Genomic DNA, 19,425 nt, shown 5'->3' with positions numbered 1-19,425 from the left:
AAGGTAATTTTTTTTAATAATGTGTACAAAATCCTCGTATGTGATATGAGTGTGTTACCAAATTTTATATAAAAAATGTCTATTTACGAGCATAATGTAATTAATAATTATTATGTTAATTTTGCAATTGTGCTTCTTAATTATAAGGTAATTTAATTAACTGAAATGTTTCAATGTAAAATTTAAATAAATCAATTGTGATTTATGTTATGTATAGATATTTAAAGTGAATATTATAAACATGTTTAAGTATGAATCTGTGGTTTCAAAATTTTATTATAAAATTGACTTCTTTATAAAATTGTTCAATTAACTCCATAATACTAAAATAGAGGCCAGTTTGTTTAAAAATAAAAAAGTACCTACATCATTATTCCCATTTCAATAAATAAATTAAAAAAATAAACTGTTGTGTATCCGACTGACAGTGACGTAAAGTCGACAGCATATCAACCTAAACCAAATTCACCTCTATTATCACGTCATAGAGTTCCAAGCAAGGTAACTTGACGTGCGCTCGACTGTACAGCTGAAACTTCTGAGCGCAGAATGCTGAAATTCGACATTTATAGTTCACTAGTTTTTACTCTCAGCTTCGCCCGCGCGACCTTCAAAACTGTAGCGGGAGCGATAATTCGGCTCGACCTCCACCAAAGGGAAGATCTTCCGCCAGGCTAGGTGTTATGCCTTAGGAACCGCGCGACAGACGATGTTGAGTCGTAGGTTGTATATATTGCTCCAATCCGTGAAAACTTTGCTTGCGCGATTTTAGGTTTTTCGCCGTTTATGACTGATAGCGTCGCGTGATTCAATTTTGTTTTTGTGACTTGTGGCGTATAGATATCGCCACAAAAGTATACAGGTTTTTCGCATATTTCATGGGAACTATACTTTTGACCGAGATGAAGGTAAGGACCCTATAAGGTCCTTAATTTTGCGTACATATAATTCAAGAGTTTAGAGAAGGTTATAGAGTACCTCTCATTACTGTAAAAACGAAATCTCCCGTGGGATTTTTCTAAAAATCCGTATACTTTTGTTGATAGCGCTAAATTTGTCGCCTTTTGTTAGTTAGTTAGCGTTTGATTCGTTGCTTTTTTGTAGTTGGTGCTACTTTCGACGCTTTTTTTAGGTGGCGTTAAATTTGTCGCTTTATGTCGATGGCGCTAAATTTACGCGGGCGAAATTGCGGGTCAAAACTAGTAGGTACCTTAGGTATATATGAAGGCGAGTTTATGCCTAAGTAGGATCTCTTCCAGTCAGCATTAGGAATTAAGATTTACAAATCAAATGTACCTATGTATGTATTAGTATCTAAATTGTGTTTTATTATGAAATTTGAAATTTTATGAAAAAAAAAAATGTTCATATCATGAAGTGAAATAAAAGGGTAATATGCAGTGTATTTTTATTTTTCATTTTTATCCTAATTGTTGTTAATGGTGTGCCGTGTGGTTGCCGGCACTAATGAAAAAAGAACATGACCACTCAATATCTTTCCCATAAATGTCGTAAAAGGCGCGTAAGGGATAGGCAGACCATCGCTTAAAGGAGGAATCCCAAGTATATAAGCCTATCCATAAATAACATTACATATAATCACGTCCAGATCTCCCGCGGGGTAGACAGAGCCTGCAGTCTTGAAAAGACCGATAGGCCACGTTCGGATGTTTGGCTTAATGGTAGAATTCAGATTCAAAATAGTGACAGGTCGCTAGCCCATCGCCTACAAAAAAGAATTCCAAGTTTATAAGCCTATCCCTTGGTCGCCTTTTACGACATCCATGGGAACGAGATGGAGTGGTCCTATTCTTTTTTTTATTGGTGCCGGGAACCACACGGCACCCGGGCACTTAATTAATAAACTACAACAAAAAAAATCATATAGTACCTACTGCCCTTAAGAACTAAAGAGAAACTTGAGAGATTTTGTAGGGAGTCAAGAAATTATGCGGCGACTTAATCGGAAGGTTGGTAAATACATGCGTGTAGCTGGAGTGGGAAGGCCTAGACGAACGTATCTTGATCGAATTAAGGACGTCCTGGCAAAGGATCAGGTCAAGAGTACCCGAAACCGCCGAGCTTGCATGAAGAGAGTTATGAATGTGGATGAAGCGAAGAAAGTATGTAGAGATCGTGGCAAGTGGAAAGACGTAGTCTCTACCTACCCCTCCGGGAAAGAGGCGTGATTTTATGTATGTGCTGGGGTAATGTGGTACCTAATGCCAGTGCTAGGAACAAATAGCCGTGTGGTTCCTAGCACTTTAGAATGTAACCACTCCCTCTCTTTTCCACGGATGTCAGAGATAGGCTTATAACTTGAGATTCTTCTTATAGGCGATAGGCTAGCAACCAGTCGCTGAAGTTGACGTTTCTGAATGAATGCTGCAGTGCAGTTTGTTACCGTTTCTTCTGCACCGTCGCTTTGGAAGCGGCAATAAGCTTAGTTTTAAGTACGCATTAAACAACACACACACACACACATATAGTCACGTCTATAACCCTTGCGGGGTAGACAGAGCCAACAGAAAGAACAACATACAATTAACAATATACATTTTCCGAGAAATCTTTATTTGAACGGAAACATCAGGAATTTAAGTCGAGCGTGGTTAAATCTGCGGTCGAAAGCTAGTAAGAAATCTATACTAATATTATAAAGCTGAAGAGTTTGTTTGTTTGAACGCGCTAATCTCAGGAACTACTGGTTCGAATTGAAAATTTCTACCACCAAATTAAACCATCTATCGAGGTAGGCTTTAGGCTATATAGCATCACGCTGCAACTATGAGGAGCGAAGAAATAATGGAAAATGTGAAAAAAAAAATCGGGGAAATTATTCATCCTTGAGGGCTTCAATGATGCCCAATATAACTATTCCACGCGGACAAAGTCGCGGGCACAGCTAGTATAACATACTTTTATACTCAAGACTTGAAGATGTTTGAGTGAATGCAAATAACTAGAAAGCGTGAAAACATGACATTTGTTTTATTGTATCGTGTTTCAGATGTTTATAATACATCATACATACTTATAATGACGTCTTTATCCCTTACGGGGTGGACAGAGCCAGCAGTATCGATAAAACAAAAAGGCCACGTTGAGCAGTATGGCCGAATGATGGAATTGAGATTTAAATAGTAACAGGTTGCTACCCTCAATGTTATCAGCCCACAGTTTAGAATGAGTTTAAAAAAAAATCGCTTAGTCGTCTCTTACGACCACGGAAAGAGTTACAGAAGTTACCTTAGTGCTTGGATTAATTTTTTTTCGGAAACCGCTTCCGGATTACTTATAGTCGATTTTATACATACATACATAAAATCACGCCTCTTTCCAGGAGGGGGAGGCAGAGACTACAACTTTCCACTTGCCACGAAGACTTCCACTCGGTTTTATAATTGGCTAAGAATCTAACTCAAGACCACTAGAGACCGATGACACAATTACGAATCTATACACACACACACACATATGGTCACGTCTATATCCCTTGTGGTGTAGACAGAGCCAACAGGAGCAGAACAGAGCCAGGAGGAAGAAGGAGCGATTGAGTAAATATTTACAACTTGTTTATAATATTGACACCTGAATTACCAATTAAGAGGCTACGCACGCAATCTGAGGGCGATTTTAACATTTTTATAAGAAAACTTTAATCGATTTAGAGTTGGTTAAATTAAAAAATAAAAATAAGGGCGTTTACACACTGAGACAAATTTTTTTTAAAGATATTTTTTAGTACTTATTGCAGCGATGTTGGACCGTTTTGAATTAATCAACTTCAAAAATGTAGGTTCGGAATTCGAAATAAACTTATGTGTTTTGTTTGTATGTCTGTCTGCTATGTACTTCTTAAGTTCCATCAATGCCTTTTTTAGAATGCCATATAATATAATTACACTTTTTGTACATTTTACTTTGTGCAATAAAGTTTGAAATAAATAAATGCCCCAACCAAATTACGGGTGGTAATAATTACGGGAAGTAATAAGTTCTTATCGGAGTTTTATAAAAAAATAGTCTTGAAATAGCCATTGGATTCTTGATTTCGGACATTTTGTCTCAGATACTTATAAAAAAGTGCATTCTAAAAGACTTAAACTTACTTGAGGTCGTCAATAATTAAAAATTAACGCCAGGGAAATATGTATCTTGAGTATGTTTTTTTCTATAATCAGTATTAATAAAAAAAAAACTACACATATTCTTTTATTGTCATGACATTTTAATTGACAGGTACTTTCTTACTTATTTATTTCACGTTTAATTGCTATAAGAAGTTACAAAAATATATATTTTACGGATCTTCAAACTTCAAAAATAAAAAAGATTCATTTTACTAGCGTCGTGTCGCGGCCTACGCAAGAAAGTAGGCAAACTTCACTTGATATAAAAAGGCGGGAAAAATTGATACATCCCATTCCAAGATCAGCTGTGATCCAGCAAAGTAGGCATAGACAAAAGTTATTTTTTTTTCTTCAAAATGTTTAAAATAACGGCAATAGTATCTCTGATGCTTATTGGTAAGTATATTAAATCGTATTTTATTTTAAAAGAAGGAAATTACCGTCAAATCTTATATTATTTATTTAGTTACTTGCATATTATGTTTATCAAATACCTACTCCATAACCATGTTAATGTTTTATCAATTTTTGATAATCTAAACAGACTTTTTATTAAACAAGTTTACTAAATTATCTTTCAATAAAAAAAAATCAGCCACTAGCTACGCAATCCGCTTTCATCAGCGAATTATTTGACTGAAAAAGAGAAAGTAAAATTATGGAATTAAAATATTTTTTAAATATTTTAAAATTCAGCCGCATGGTCTCAGGCCGATTCACGGAGACACAAAAAAGAGGCTACAGCATCCTCGGACTATGACCAAGGTCAGAAAGACTGTCTGTAGAGAAATATTCGTAACTTAGATGTTTAGTTAATTAGATGTATAATAGGATATTATCTATACTAATATTATAAAGCTGAAGAGTTTGTTTGTTTGTTTGAACGCGCTAATTTCAGGAACTTCTGGTTCGAATTGAAAAATTCTTTTTACGTTGAATAGACCATTTATCGTGGAAGGGCTTAAGTCTATATAACATCACGCTGCAACTATAAGGAGCTAAGAAATAATGGAAAATGTGAAAAAAAAACGGTGGCAATTATTGATTCTTGAGAGCTTCAATGATGCCCAAAATAACTATTCCACGCGGATGAAGTCGCGGGCACAGCTAGTATGCCGTGTAGTTTCCGGCATTTAAGAATAGAATCACTCCATATCTTTCCCATGGATGTCGTAAAAGGCGACTAAGTGTGGTGGGCAAGTCACTATGGAACGTGGCCTTTCAGTCTTTTCGACCCTGTATGTATGTTGTTATATATGTTATATTAGATGTGGGTATATGCATTGACTGTGTTAGTATATTAACACAACATAAATCACGAAATATACCTATCAAGGTGATCGTTGAAAGATATTGTTAGCTAACAACCTATTTATACTCGTACTGATGCATTAGACTTGCAATAAAGAGGAAGAATTTTATTGAAGGAGAATATTTTCTGGATTGCAAGTTTTCGTAGAATTGTTTGATCGTTGTGTAGATTTGAATGAATTTATGTGTAATTTAGTGAATAGACTATTTTTAATTTATTTGTTCAATAATATGATGGATGATGATGTGCCGTGTGGTTCCCGGCCAGTCTCTTCAAGACTGTTGGCTCTGTCTACCCCGCAAGGGATATAGACGTGACCATATGTATGTATGTATGTATAATATGATGGATTATCTTTAAAGACAATTCAGGCAGTAGACCAGAGTTCCCCAAACTTTATTGTGTCCCTTTGAAATGTTTTTCCGTGTTGGGTAGACCCCCTACTTACCTGATATTGATTTCTTGTATCCTACAACTTATCTACACAATTTTATAAACATATGTAATATTTTTTTACTTAATAGGTGCTTTTATAAATAATGTAGGTATATGTTTTGATATTATAAGATAGTATGATGTATAAGTAAACAGGTACTATCAGTATATGTATTTATGTATATGTATATCAGTATATATATTTATGTATTTATATATATTTATTTGTATTTCATGGACCCCCAAATTATATATATATATATATATATATATATATAGTCTTATACCGTGCCGCGCCGTGCCGTGCCGTGTGGTTCCCGGCACCAATCCAAAAAAGAATAGGACCACTCCATCTCTTTCCCATGGATGTCGTAAAAGGCGACTAAGGGATAGGCTTACAAACTTGAAATTCTTTTTTAGGCGATGGGCTAGCAACCTATCACTATTTGAATCTCAATTCTATCATTAAGCCAAAAAGCTGAGCGTGGCCCATCAGTCTTTTCAAGACTGTTGGCTCTGTCTAGCCCACAAGGGATATAGACGTGACCATATGAATGTATGTAGTCTTATATGTATAAGCGCGCACGCGCCCGGTCCTTCGCTTTTGGACTACTTCAGCGCTCACCAAGTAAAGTAGCTCGCTATCATCAGGCGGCTACTTGCTCGGTCTCGTGTCTATTGCTAAACTCACGACCTCTTAAAATGTGTAAAGCTAGTCCTAACAAAGGTTGTAGTCATTCTATCTTGTGACGGCCTCTGTGGCGCAGCAGTAGTACGCTTGTCTGTGACACTGGAGGTCCCGGGTTCGAATCCCGGCCAGGGCATGATGAGAAAAGAACTTTTTCTGTTTGTCCTGGGTCTTGGACGTTTATCTTTATAAGTATTTATTATAAAATATAGTATCGTTGAGTTAGTTATCTCGTAACACAAGTCTCGAACTCACTTCGAGGCTAACACAATCAGTGTCATTTGTCCCGTATACATTTACATATTTATTATTTATTTATGTATCTTTAAATTATCTCTCATCTCTCTTACCTGTCTCTTACCAGTTACCGCTTCTTCTGCACTGACGCCTTGGAAGCGGCAGTAAACTTAGTTTTAAGTAATTTATTTGACGTCAACCAATGTTGTTAAACCATACGTTTTGACAATTATGAAGCGATATAAAGAATCCTATAATAATGAATAAAATTGTTGAATTTGAATTTGTGACGTTTCACCTTAAACGCCAAAATGTCATCCCGAAAAAAAAAACAACTGTCTTCCAGGCAGCACCCTGTGGGCTGCCAGTCTGTCCTGTGACTCCTGCGGGAGTGAGTGCACCTCAGCGTGCGGCACCAGGCACTTCAGGTCCTGCTGCTTCAATTACCTCCGGAAGAAACGGGGGCCTGACACTATGAAGGTATTATGGTCACAGCGTTTGTCATTACATTATAATTTAAAAAAAAGAACTATTTTGTCTTTACATGGAATAGGTAAATTAAAAAATATATATTTAGTAATGATAAATAATAAACTTAAAAAATTTTAAAATTAACAAAATTAAAATACTTAAATGTTATTTTTACTATTGAAACTATGCAATAGTTAGTGGATATACTACGCAAAAGTTAGTAGGTACTGTAACAAATTCCATTATCTAGTGTATTATATTTTTATTTTCAGTTGTGGACACCCAACATGCCAGAAAAACCTGATAATTCGCAAAAGAACAAGCTGCCCTTCTATATCGTTGAAAATATTCCGGAATCATGGGGAGGTTTTGTATCAAACGAATATAAACCTCTTTCTGACGACGACAGAGTGCAAGTTGTCTATGATATTTAATTTTTTTTTTAATCAGAGACTTACTAAGGCTGCAATACTCAGAACATCGTCTGAATAAGTCAGAATGTTAATTCTAGTTTAAAAATATACCAATTATTCATTTGTAATATGAATTCTTTTTAGAAACCACAGAACAAGATGTGTTGTTTTTCTGTACTTACGAATTCGTTATTTTTTTTAATCGAAACAATTTTTTTTTTTAATTATTCTTGTAATTTTAAAATACGTTCGTAATTTTTCATTGTTAGAAATTTCTTTCATTCATACTTACCTGTAATTATATAAAAAATAGGCAACTAGATTTCACGAAATGATAACTTATTTGTAAAAAAAAGTACGTCAACATGGGCTGGATGTTATGACGTAAGAAATCTATGTAATATTGTGATATAATTAGATAATAAAAATCAGAATCCAGATGACCTCGTTTTATTAATAATAACACATTTATATTTCACTTAAATACTAACGACTAGAGAGATTTTAAAATTGGTTTACATGGAGTCTTCGCCTTTAAAATGTTCACAACGCTAGGCGCTATTTTCCACCACAGATAAAGAATTAAAAAAAAATCTCAGATTTACAACCGCGTAGATCAAATAAATTTAAACATAAGTATTTGGTAAGTTATTAATTCATATATATTTGGAGTGTCAGGAAAAAGAAAGGGGAATAAACCATTCACGTATTCCTAAAAACATTGTAGTTGAACATGATTTTTTTAAAATTCTAATTTGACAGACTTGTACATTCTCAAAAAGTCTTCAGTGAGTATAATGAATAAGACTTTTACGTAGCGAAAATTATCCACAATTGTTTACAATCTATTTAATAATACAAACTAACTATACATGTCACCTCCTAGGTCTTAACTAATAAATTAAAACTAGTTATAAATAAGTAGTTTTAACATAGGTGTATTTTAAAATAACCTTGCTTGATACAATATTAAAAAAAAAGTTTGAAAGTTTTTATTAAAAAATAATTTCATTCCTCATTTATAAAAGTTTAAATTTAGAATTTGGACGCGTTTCACTTTATAAATATACTTCTATAGAGTATTCGGACGCGCAAATTTTTTCAATGGCAAAGAAATATATTTTGCACATCCAAAGAAACGTTACATCATTTTTTTAAAAACGCTACGGCTTTTTTACATAATACCAGCCAGTCGTTGTTTATAAACTTTTTGCTAGTGTTGTCTTTTTGATTTTCCATGTTGATTCTTTTTTTTTTGGGGCAGAAATACAACGAAAATATACAATTTAGTTAGAGTTTTACAAACTTTACGTAAGCATTTTGCTCTAAAAATGTTTTATGTATTAGAATAAAAGAGATGTCTTATTATATTGTGTTAAAAAGTAATTTTTTATAATAACTTAGTGCTTTCTCTACAAAAAACCCTACGAGATTATAAAAAAAATACCTAATTTGAGAGCGTATTCCGTTTGACAAAATTCCTAAGCTAAATAAAGTCGTCCTAATAGATTCAGAAACTGAAAAAAATACGCATTTAAAGGAAGTTTATCTGAATTTAGTTTTTCACGATGACAACACCAGCATAATCTCATCTTTTTTTTTATTGATATTCCTTCTGTTTCCGCCTGGCCAGTTCAGCGCTGGCCTCTTGTATAGCTTCCCATAGCTTAGCTTCCGATAGAATCTGCCTTGATAAGTCTTCTATAGCGTTATCCGAGTCCAATATCGAGCCGAGGGAATCGTCATCCACAAACTGAAAAATGTAATAAATTATAATGAAATTATTTTTTGTGTGCCGTGTGGTTCCCGGCGCTTAAGAATAGGTCCATTCAATAATACCATGAATGCCGTAAAAGGCGACATTGATGTCGTAAAAGGTGACATGGATGTCGTTAAAGTTTACACAGATGTCGTAAAAGCCGACAAGGGGAAAGGCTAAAATACTTGATATTCTTCTTGTACGCGATGGGCTGGCAACCTGTCACTATTTGAATCTCAATTCCATCACAAGGGTAAGCCATTCAAGACTGGTGTAACTACCCCGCAAGGGAGATAGACGTGATAAATACGAATTTGATTGATTTTTTGACGTTAGTACAAGTTTTACTCGATCAAACTAGTACAAACAAGTAGCCGTGTGGTTTTCGGCACTGATACACTAGAATTTACAACAAATAAAAAAGAATAGGACCACTTCATCTCTTTTCTATGGATGTCGTAAATGGCGACTAAGAGATAGGTTTATAAACTTTTCATTCTTCTAGGCGATGAGTTAGCAACCTTTCACTGTTTGTACTTAATGATAAAACAGCTGAACGTGGCCTCTCAGTCTTTTAAGACTGCTCTATCTACCTCGCAAGGGATATAGACGTGATCATATGTATGTACCTATATTAAAAAAATGATTGGTTTATTTACTATTATTCATTATTTGTTTTGACATTATTTTTTTTTTACTTTTTAATTATGAAGGCATAAGTAATTAATTTTTTTTTAATTATATTTTGTGTAAAATGTTTAATTGATTATTGTTATTTTGTTTTACCTAAACACTTGCACGAAATACAAAACAGTCGTTGGATTAAGAAGGATATTAAATTATTACTTATAACTTATAAGTTATTGTCTACGTATGATTCATAACCGCAATAGATTTTGAATCTGTTCATCACGTTTTTTAAACTTTTTAATCACGCCTTTGTCCCGGATTTTATGTATGTATTAGTACGTTTGTTTAGTTTTGATAGCTCTAATACTAATGAAAATACGTAAATACGACATTTGTATAAAAAAAAAACTAAATAAATCTAACACAAAAACATCGCGTTGTTAGTCAAAACTACGACAAAACTCTATGAAAAGACCCCGAAACTATAAAGTTATGACCGACGTCGTTGTAAGTACCGTTTGACCCCACTTGTGTTAAGTCCCGCCAAAATATGTGGAATAGATCTATATTTTTTTTTAAAAGACCGCTGTTCTGCCCGCATAAAAAGTGTTCTTTAATTTCCCTATTCAAATATAAATTAAAATATTTTTTTTTATCATAAATATGGAAAGTTTCAACATTAATTATTAATTGACAATATTTTCACAACATTGGTTTGAATTACTTAAAACTAAGTTTACAGCCGCTTCCAAAGCGTCAGTGCATGCAGAATAAGTCAACTTTACATTATCCGAACGTAGAATAGAAATGTGGACGAGAGAATACATTGTTATGATTATTTGAATTATACGGAATTTAAATAAGATAGACAAGACTATACAAGGTAAATAAGATAGATTAATCAATTAATTTAAAATAGTTTATTATTAAAACACATCTGCAATTGTTTTTATGTGCGCTGCCATTGAGTATTTTCCTTTTTTATTTTGGTTGACTTGAAGAGAGTCCAATTGATCCGCTATTGTTCTAACATATTATTAATATCCAATGACAGTTCTGGAATTTGTTTTTCTAATTGTAACAAGCAAACAACACTGTCATCAACTAACTAAGTACCTATATATATATATTCATATTTTCATATAAATATATCCCACCTGTCGTTGCCTCATTATTTCCTGAGCCGGCATCCCGGGCACTTGAGAACGCTTTCGGCCACATCCTGAGAAAAAAAAAACAAGTTTTTTTTTATAATACATCTGTCATTTATTTTGCCAACATTTGTGAAATATTCGCTTCTCGTCTTAATATATTTTACCGGCAAATAACCTTATTACCTACTTTAAATTAATTTCTATAAAATAACATGCTTACCTGTAAACGCATTACAAAATGGTCGTTTTTTCGGGGCCATCACCATTTCGTCTGTCAGTCTGGGGTCATAGTTTCTCGGTAACTGAAACATATTAAGACTTTTTTTTTGTATGTTTGTTTGTAACATCAAACCACTACTCTGATTTTTAATAAAATTTTAAAGGTATGCAGGATTTGACAATAGATATTTTTAACCGTTTATTATTGAAAAAAAAAAATTTAAAAATCTAGGCCTAAAAATCATACAGCTGAATGTGGTCTTTCAGTCTATTCAAGACTGTTGGCTGTATCTACCCTGCAAGGCAAATAGACGTGAATATTTTATGTAGGTAGGTATCAAAATTCGCGGCGAACTAGTATGTAGATGGGTATTATTTAATTTTAGCTTATTTTTAAAAAACTAAATCTGTACTAATATTATGAAGCTAATGAGTTTGTTTGTTTGAATGCGCTAATCTCAGGAACTACTGATTCGAATGAAAAATTATTTTTGCGTTAATAGACCATTTATCGAGGAAGGCTTTAGGCTATATAACATCACGCTGCAACTATAAGGAACAAAGAAATAATATAAGGAACAAAGAAATAATGGAAAATGTGAAAAAAAAAGCGGGGAATATTATTCATCCTTCAGGGCTTGAATGATGCTCAAAATAACTATTCCACGCGGAAGAAGTTGCGGGCACAGCTAGTGATTAAATATACTCACAGTGGCTGTATAACACGAGTCCAAATATAGCAATGACACCACTAGCAGCAGAGATACGCGGCAAAACGACGACATGGCGGGAAATGTGACAGCGCGCGTTTACAAAATGGCGGACCTAGAACAAAAATGTAATGTAACAAAATGTATGTACCTAAGTATTAGCATGTACATACATACATACATATCGTCACGTCTATATCACTTGCGGGGTAGACGGAGCCAACAGTCTTGAAAAGACTGAATGGCCACGTTCAACTATTTATCTTAATGATAGAATTGAGATTTAAATAGTGACAGGTTAGCAACCTGTCACTATTTAAAACCCATCGCCTAAAAAAGAATCCCAAGTTTGTAAGCCTATCCCTTAGTCGCCTTAACGACATCCATGGGAATGAGATGTAGTGGTCCTACAGATTTAAGGCGAACGAAGTCGCGGACGACAAATAGTAGCCATAACATAGTTACTTAAACTTGGTTAATTGATCTTTATTGAGGAAATTGAATAAATAAGTAGTTAATTTATTTGTTGAACAGAATTAAGTTACTTCGTAAAAGTCAACTTTAGAAGTTAGGAGTATCCGTTGCTTATAACAACTTTAAGACTTTTTATTGAATTAAGTAAGTATAAGTAAGTTAAATAATTAGAACTTTTATATACTTACACGTGTTTCGGTAAAATAAAACAAAGTCTCGTCTATATCCCTTGCGGGGTAGACTGATAGTCTTGTAAAGACTGAAAGCTCATACTTAGCTTTATAATGGAATTGAGATTCAAATAGTGACAGGTTGCTAGCCCATCGCCTACAAGAGGAATCTGGAGTTTATAAGCCTATACCTTAGTCGTCTTTTACGACATCTATGAGGCTTAATTGTCACTGCATAGTATAAAACAAAGTCGCTATTTTAGTCTGTTTGTCTGTATGCTTAAATCTTTAAAATTACGCAACGGATTTTGATGCCGTTTTTTGTAACAGGTAGAGTGATTCAAGAGGAAGGTTTTTATGTATATTAACATTTATAATTTTGCAACAATAAAATAAGAAGTGCGTCAAATACATAAAATTCATATTATAATATTTAAAAAAAATTGAAAAAAATTTATTGATATTGCAATACAGCACAGGAATAGGGAAATTCGTCGATTTTTGTAAACGTGGCGCTTAATTCTTTGTTTTTTGTATAGGTGCCGCTAAATTAGTTGGGGGTTTTTTTTTGTAGGTAGCGCTAATTTCGCGCGGACGAAGCTGGGGGTGAAAGTCAGTTTGTCTATACAAGTAGAGCTGTATATACATAATATGTAGATCAGTATGCATTGACAGGGTGTCTGAAGAGCGAAGACTGTATTTCTAAAGAATAACATCGTAAGGGTTTCCGGATAAATCACTGTAACATAGCTAACTTTTGTAAAAAAAAAACCTCCTCCAATCGATATACTCCTTTTTAGAAGTCGGTTAAATTTCTAAAACCACACTTGCCCGAAAACCGCATCAAAATCGGTTCAGCGGAACGCGGGATAATCGCGCGCAGACAAACAAAAATACATAAATACAAACATACATATTAGTAAAAACTGAGAACCATCCATTTTTTGGAGGCGGTTAAAAATATCTAATGTCATAAATGCATAAGATTTTCCGTGACACCCTACAGCGCGCGGTAGGGGGCGCTTTATTGCAATATATTGCAGAAATATAATTGTTGCCGTGTGGTTCTTGGTACCTACTTAAAAATAGGACCACTTCGTCTCATGAGGTTGGACCTCGTAAGAGGTATTAGGAGACGCATACAAAAACTTAGAATCGGTAAGGTTAAAAGGTTTAAGGTAAAACAAAAAATTAAGGTGGTTAAAATGCGTGTGGCGCATAAAGACATATGTAGGTTCGAATCACACCTCGGCCATTACCAATGACTATTTTCAAAGTTATGTAAACATTAGTTTGAATACTAATCTATGCTGTTACGGTGAGGGAAAACGTCGTGATGAAACCTGCACATTCAGGCAACTGGATGTGTGACCATGATCGATCCAATACGGGTTAGGTTCCCCTGCAAAGGTTGCGGAGGTCAGACGGGAGTCGCTTCGTGTAAAAACCTGACTAACTCAATTCAGGATCCATGGTCGAAGGCGTACCCCGGACTCCTCTCCAGAGTGGTGAGGATGCAACCGGGACTAAAGCCAGGAGGAAAGAGTTGTTGAAATACCAAACAGTTGAACTAAACTCTTAGACAATTCCTTTTTTGTTCTGAATGAAAAAATTAACTGCCTGCGTCTATATTCCCAGACAAGTAGTACTTTATTATTATTTTAGTACTTTATTATTATAACTGCTTGCTCATAACAAGTTTTATATTAGTTATTAAGCTTAAGCAACTGCGCATAGGCGTTTAGGATGCTAAGTTGGAACAATTTTAATTATTAAGAAACCTTGTATCTTATTAGTTAGTGTCTGTTGTGTTGCCTAATAAATAAATAAATAAACAAGTAGGTACAGTTTTATGGTGGGTCGTGTGGTTCCCGGCACCCACAGAAAAATAATAGGACCGCTCCATCTCTTTCCTATGTCGTAGAAGGCGACTAAGGAATAGGCTTGTATACTTGGGATTCCTATTTTAGACGATAGGCTAGCCACCTGTCGCTATTTGAATATAATTGAATAAAATTTTCAAAATTGAATAGAAGGTGTACCTATTCAATTTTGAAAATAAATTTATTCTCTTCTTATCAATCACTTATTGACGTCACTTCATTTAAATCTATAACTCCTACCGCTTCCAAAGCGCATGTGTAGAAGAAGCGGCGGAACAAACTACACTGCAGCATCTCAATTCTATCATTAAGCCTAACAGCTGAACGTGGCCTTTCCGTCTTTCGATGGCTGATGGCTCTGTCTACCCCGCAAGGGATATAGACGTGACTATATGTATTTTAACCCAGGTATGCAGGGTAAGTTGACTTACAACTAACTTAAAAACTAACAAAGCAATAAAAAGCCGGCAAAACCGCTTTATTTTCATTTAATTCTTTTAAAATCACTTTGAAAGAAGACTCCATAAGGAAAAGATGAAAGAATAACATTCGTTTATATCAAAGAGGTTCGTTATGTTATGAATACGAGGGCATTTATAATAAGTAATTGTTTAAAATAGCACTAGTTGCCGTCTGTGGTTTTGTATGCGTTTGTATAATTGTCCATACATACATACATACATAAAATCATGCCTCTTTCCCGGAGGGGTAGGCAGAGACTACCTATTTCCACTTGCCACGATCTCTGCATGCTTCCTTCGCTTCATCCGTATAATTGTCCGTAAACATATAATGATTTTTTTCCTTTACGGGAAAGACAGACATATAGTTATGTCTGAGCAGAAGAGGTAGGCTGAAGGAATCCTGGCTCGACGCCGCGTAAAATCTATACTAATAAGAATTATAAAGCTTAAGAGTTTGTTTGTTTGTTTGAACGCGTTTATCTCAGAAACTACTGGTTCGAATTGAAAGTTGAAGTCGGAAAATTATTTTTGTGTTGAATAGACCATTTATCGAGGAAGGCTTTAGGCTATATAACACCACGCTGCAACTTTAAGGAGCAAAGAAATAATGGAAAATGTGAAAAAAAAAACGGGGAAAATTATTCATCCTTGAGGGCTTCAATGATGCCCAAAAGAACTATTCCACGCGGACGCAGTCGCGGGCACAGCTAGTGATATAATATGTGCCGATGTGTGATGATATGTGTTCAATAAATTCAAAATTTTTATTAATTATTGTAGGATACTTCGTATCGCTTAATAATTGTTAAAACGTATGGTTTAACAACATTGGTTGACGTCAAATAAATTACTTAAAACTTAGTTTACTGCCGCTTCCAATGTGACGCCTTGGAAGTGCAGAAGAAGCGGTAATAAACTGCAATGCAGCATTTTCTTCAAGCGCCAAGTTGTTGTCTCCCAAACGCTTCTCTTCACAGCCCGGGAGACCTACAAAAGCTCGCTCGCTCGTCTCAATTTTGTTAGCTATCCTCTTAATGTCAAATTGGCTGGAAGAGATTATTTTCAAATATAGTATCTCGTAACACAAGTCTCGAACTTACTTCGACGCTAACTCAATCTGTGTAATCTGTCCCGTATATATTTATATATTTAACTCAATGACGTGGTAATGAGGAATATTTCCAGTGTCTAGGTTGACGTGTTTTCGACTGTACATAACCGCAATCAAGTAATATATTTGCAATTGTTCCTTATTGCCATCGTAATATAAGGCGTGGCTTTTATTTCGGGCGCGTAGGTGTATGTGGGATACCAAAGTATAATAAGCGGGTATTCAGCTAATTGGCTATCAAATATATTGGGTTTTGGGAAGTTGTACGCATGCATTTTGCAAATGCAAAAAGCTTCAATGCTGGTGTACATACATACATACATATGATCACGTCTTTATCCGTTACGGGGTTGACAGAGTCAACAGTCTTGAAAAGACTGATAGGCCACGTTCAGCTGTTTGGCTTAATGATAGAATTGAGATTCAAATAGTGACGGGTTGCTAGCCCATCGCCTAAAAGAAGAATCCCAAGTTTATAAGCCTATCCCTTAGTCGCCTTTTACGACATCCATGGGAACGAGATGGAGTGGTCCTATTCTTTTTTTTTATTGGTGCCGGGAACCACACGGCACTCTGCTGGTGTAGCGGGAGGAATTGACTCTAACTCGACCGCCACCAAAGGGAAGATCTTCCGCCAGGCTGGTGTGACGTCTGGGGAACCGCGCGACAGACGATGTTGTGTCGGAGGTTGTATAATATGCTCCAATCCGTGAAATCTTCGCTAGCGCGATTTAGACTTTTCCCTGTTTTTTACTGATAGCGTCGCGTAATTGGTCGTTGTGGCTTGTGGCGTAGAGATCTGTCGGAGTTTGTACATATGCTCCAATCCGTGAAATCTTCGCTTGCGCGATTTAGACTTTTCGCGTGATTGGTTATTGTGTCTTATGGCGTTGGAACTGGTGTGGTAACATAGTCTGTACCACCTGCTTCTTTTCCCGTGTAAATTACAAAGTTCAATCAAGGGAAAGGAAATTAAGTAAGCAAATGCTTCATTGTTCACTAAAGGAGTACATTACAAATATAAAATAGTACCTAGTACAGTACAAAGGCGGACTTATCCCTAAGTGGGATCTCCTCCAGCCAACCTGACAATAAGAGGAAGGTTAATGTTGTTCCCGGCACCAATAGAAAAAAAGAATAGGACGACTCCATCTATTCACCCATGGACGTCGTAAAGGCGACATAGGGATAGGCTTATAAACATACAAACGTAAAATCACGACTATTTCCCTTGCGGGATAGACAGAGCCAAATAATCTTGAAAAGACTGATAGGCCACGTTCGGCTGTTTGACTTAATGATAGAATTGAGATTCAAATAGTGACAGGCTGCTAGCCCATCGCCTAAAAGAAGAATCCCAATTATATAAGCCTACTAGCTGTCCCGGCAAACCTTGTTTTGCATTCTGTGGTTATGAAAAATAGATGTTGGCCGATTCTGAGACCTACTCAATATGCTCACAAAATTTCATGATAATCGGTCGAGCCGTTTCGGAGGAGTACAGGTACGAAGATTGTGACACGAGACTTTAATATACAAGACTAGCTGTGCCCGCAACTTCGTCCGCGTGGAGGATCAAGGATGAATAATTTTCCCCGTTTTTTTTTCACATTCTTCATTATTTCTTTGCTCCTTATAGTAGCAGCGTAATGTTATATAGCCTAAGGCCTTCCTCGATAAATGGTCTATTCAACGCAAAAAGAATTTTTCAATTTAGAATCAGTAGTTCCTGAGATTAGCGCGTTCAAACAAACAAACAAACTCTATAGCTTTATAATATTATCTAGTATAGATGTGGATTCAAACTAAACCCTGTTCCAAGCGAAAATTGCATACATACATATAGTCACGTCTTTATCCCTTGTTGGATAGACAGAGCCAACAGGCTTGAAAAGACTGAATGGCCACGTTCAGCTATTTGACTTAATGACAGAATTGAGATTCAAATAGTGACAGGTTGCTAGCCAATCGCCTAAGAATTCCAAGTTTGTAAGCCTATCCCTTAGTCGCCTTTTACGACATCCATGGGAACGAGATGGAGTGGTCCTATTCTTTTTTGTATTGGTACCGGGAACCACACGGCTTACATTACAGTTTTCTCAAATCTGGCCAGACGATTACGGCAGCCTTGTGAGGCTTACTATAGGTCGTGTTATGAGAGGATTTCCTGGAAATCCCGCGGGAAGGGAAATTAATGGGACTCTGTTCATTGCACTGCTGAAATATTGGATCGTTTTGTGTGAAACAAATAACAAATGGAATTTGGACTCTTTAAATTTCACTGTCATTTGATTTTAATGCAATACGTAACATTTTTTACATTGAAATATATATATTGTGCCGTGTGGTTCCCGGCACCAATACAAAAAGAATAGGATCAAATATAACATATCTATACTAATATTATTAAGCTGAAAAGTTTGTTTGTTTGAACGCGCTAATCTCAGGAACTACTGGTTCGAAGTAAATTTTTTTTTGTGTTGAATAGACCATTTATCGAGGAAGGCTTTAGGCTATATAACATCACGCTGCAACTATTAGAAGCGAAGAAATAATGGAGAATGTGAAAAAAATCGGGGAAAATCATTTATCCTTGAGGGTTTCAAAGATGCCCAAAATAACTATCCACGCGGACGAAGTCGCGGGCACAGCTAGTTTAACATAAGTATATTACATACATACATAAACTCACGCCTCTTTCCCGGAGGGGTAGGCAGAGACTACCTCTTTCCACTTGCCACGATCCCTGCATACTTCCTTTGCTTCATCCACATTCATAACTCTCTTCATGCAAGCTCGGCGGTTTCGGGCACTTTTGACCTGACCCTTCACCAGGACGTCCTTAATTTGATCAAGATATGTTCGTCTAGGTCTTCCCACCCCTACCTTTCCCTCCACACTCTCCTTGTATATCTGCTTAGTCAACCTGTTTTCATTCATCCTCTCCACATGACCGAACCATCTCAACATACCCTTTTCTATTCCTGTAACTACATCTTCTTTCACATCACAACATTCCCTTATCACGCTGTTCCTTCCATAAGTAGGTATATTCTGTGTAAAGATTTAGTTCACAATCCTGTGTTTATCTAAAACGCCTTAGGTAATGTCCTAACATAACCAACTCAAAATTAACAACCTGTTAACCCTTAACATACATTA

The 19,425-nt window shown here is 35.6% G+C and overlaps 2 protein-coding genes across 2 annotated transcripts; one reads left to right on the top strand and one right to left on the bottom strand.

The window, feature by feature from the left end:
* Window positions 1-4,471: 4,471 nt before the first annotated feature.
* LOC106142943 (uncharacterized) lies at window positions 4,472-7,737 on the top strand. Its single transcript, XM_013344899.2, has 4 exons — window positions 4,472-4,529; window positions 4,830-4,898; window positions 7,152-7,285; window positions 7,549-7,737. The coding sequence occupies exons 1-4, from the start codon at window positions 4,490-4,492 to the stop codon at window positions 7,708-7,710; spliced, it is 405 nt and encodes a 134-aa protein (XP_013200353.2). The 5' UTR covers window positions 4,472-4,489; the 3' UTR covers window positions 7,711-7,737.
* Window positions 7,738-9,289: 1,552 nt separating this feature from the next.
* On the bottom strand, window positions 9,290-12,239 carry LOC106142948 (cardioactive peptide). The gene is made up of 4 exons (XM_060953311.1): window positions 12,162-12,239; window positions 11,453-11,534; window positions 11,236-11,300; window positions 9,290-9,442 (listed from the first exon to the last, which is right to left on the bottom strand). Exons 1-4 carry the CDS (start codon window positions 12,234-12,236, stop codon window positions 9,290-9,292), a joined length of 375 nt encoding a protein of 124 aa, XP_060809294.1. The 5' UTR covers window positions 12,237-12,239.
* Between the last annotated feature and the right edge of the window lie 7,186 nt (window positions 12,240-19,425).

This window comes from Amyelois transitella, chromosome 31 (assembly GCF_032362555.1).
Source record: "Amyelois transitella isolate CPQ chromosome 31, ilAmyTran1.1, whole genome shotgun sequence".
Classification (NCBI taxonomy): domain Eukaryota; kingdom Metazoa; phylum Arthropoda; class Insecta; order Lepidoptera; family Pyralidae; genus Amyelois; species Amyelois transitella.
This window is presented reverse-complemented; position numbering and strand designations above follow the sequence as displayed.

What these genes read in the sequence shown, in the direction of transcription:
- LOC106142943 (XM_013344899.2), top strand. Translation starts at nt 4,490, where the DNA reads ATGTTTAAAATAACGGCAATAGTATCTCTGATGCTTATTG. An exon ending in AGTATCTCTGATGCTTATTG is followed by an intron (nt 4,530 to 4,829) that starts GTAAGTATATTA and finishes TTTAAAATTCAG; the next exon opens with CCGCATGGTCTCAGGCCGAT. An exon ending in ATCCTCGGACTATGACCAAG is followed by an intron (nt 4,899 to 7,151) that starts GTCAGAAAGACT and finishes ACTGTCTTCCAG; the next exon opens with GCAGCACCCTGTGGGCTGCC.
- LOC106142948 (XM_060953311.1), bottom strand. Translation starts at nt 12,236, where the DNA reads ATGTCGTCGTTTTGCCGCGTATCTCTGCTGCTAGTGGTGTCATTGCTA. An exon ending in ACTCGTGTTATACAGCCACT is followed by an intron (nt 11,535 to 12,161) that starts GTGAGTATATTT and finishes AATATGTTTCAG; the next exon opens with TTACCGAGAAACTATGACCC. An exon ending in AAATAATGAGGCAACGACAG is followed by an intron (nt 9,443 to 11,235) that starts GTGGGATATATT and finishes TACATTTTTCAG; the next exon opens with TTTGTGGATGACGATTCCCT.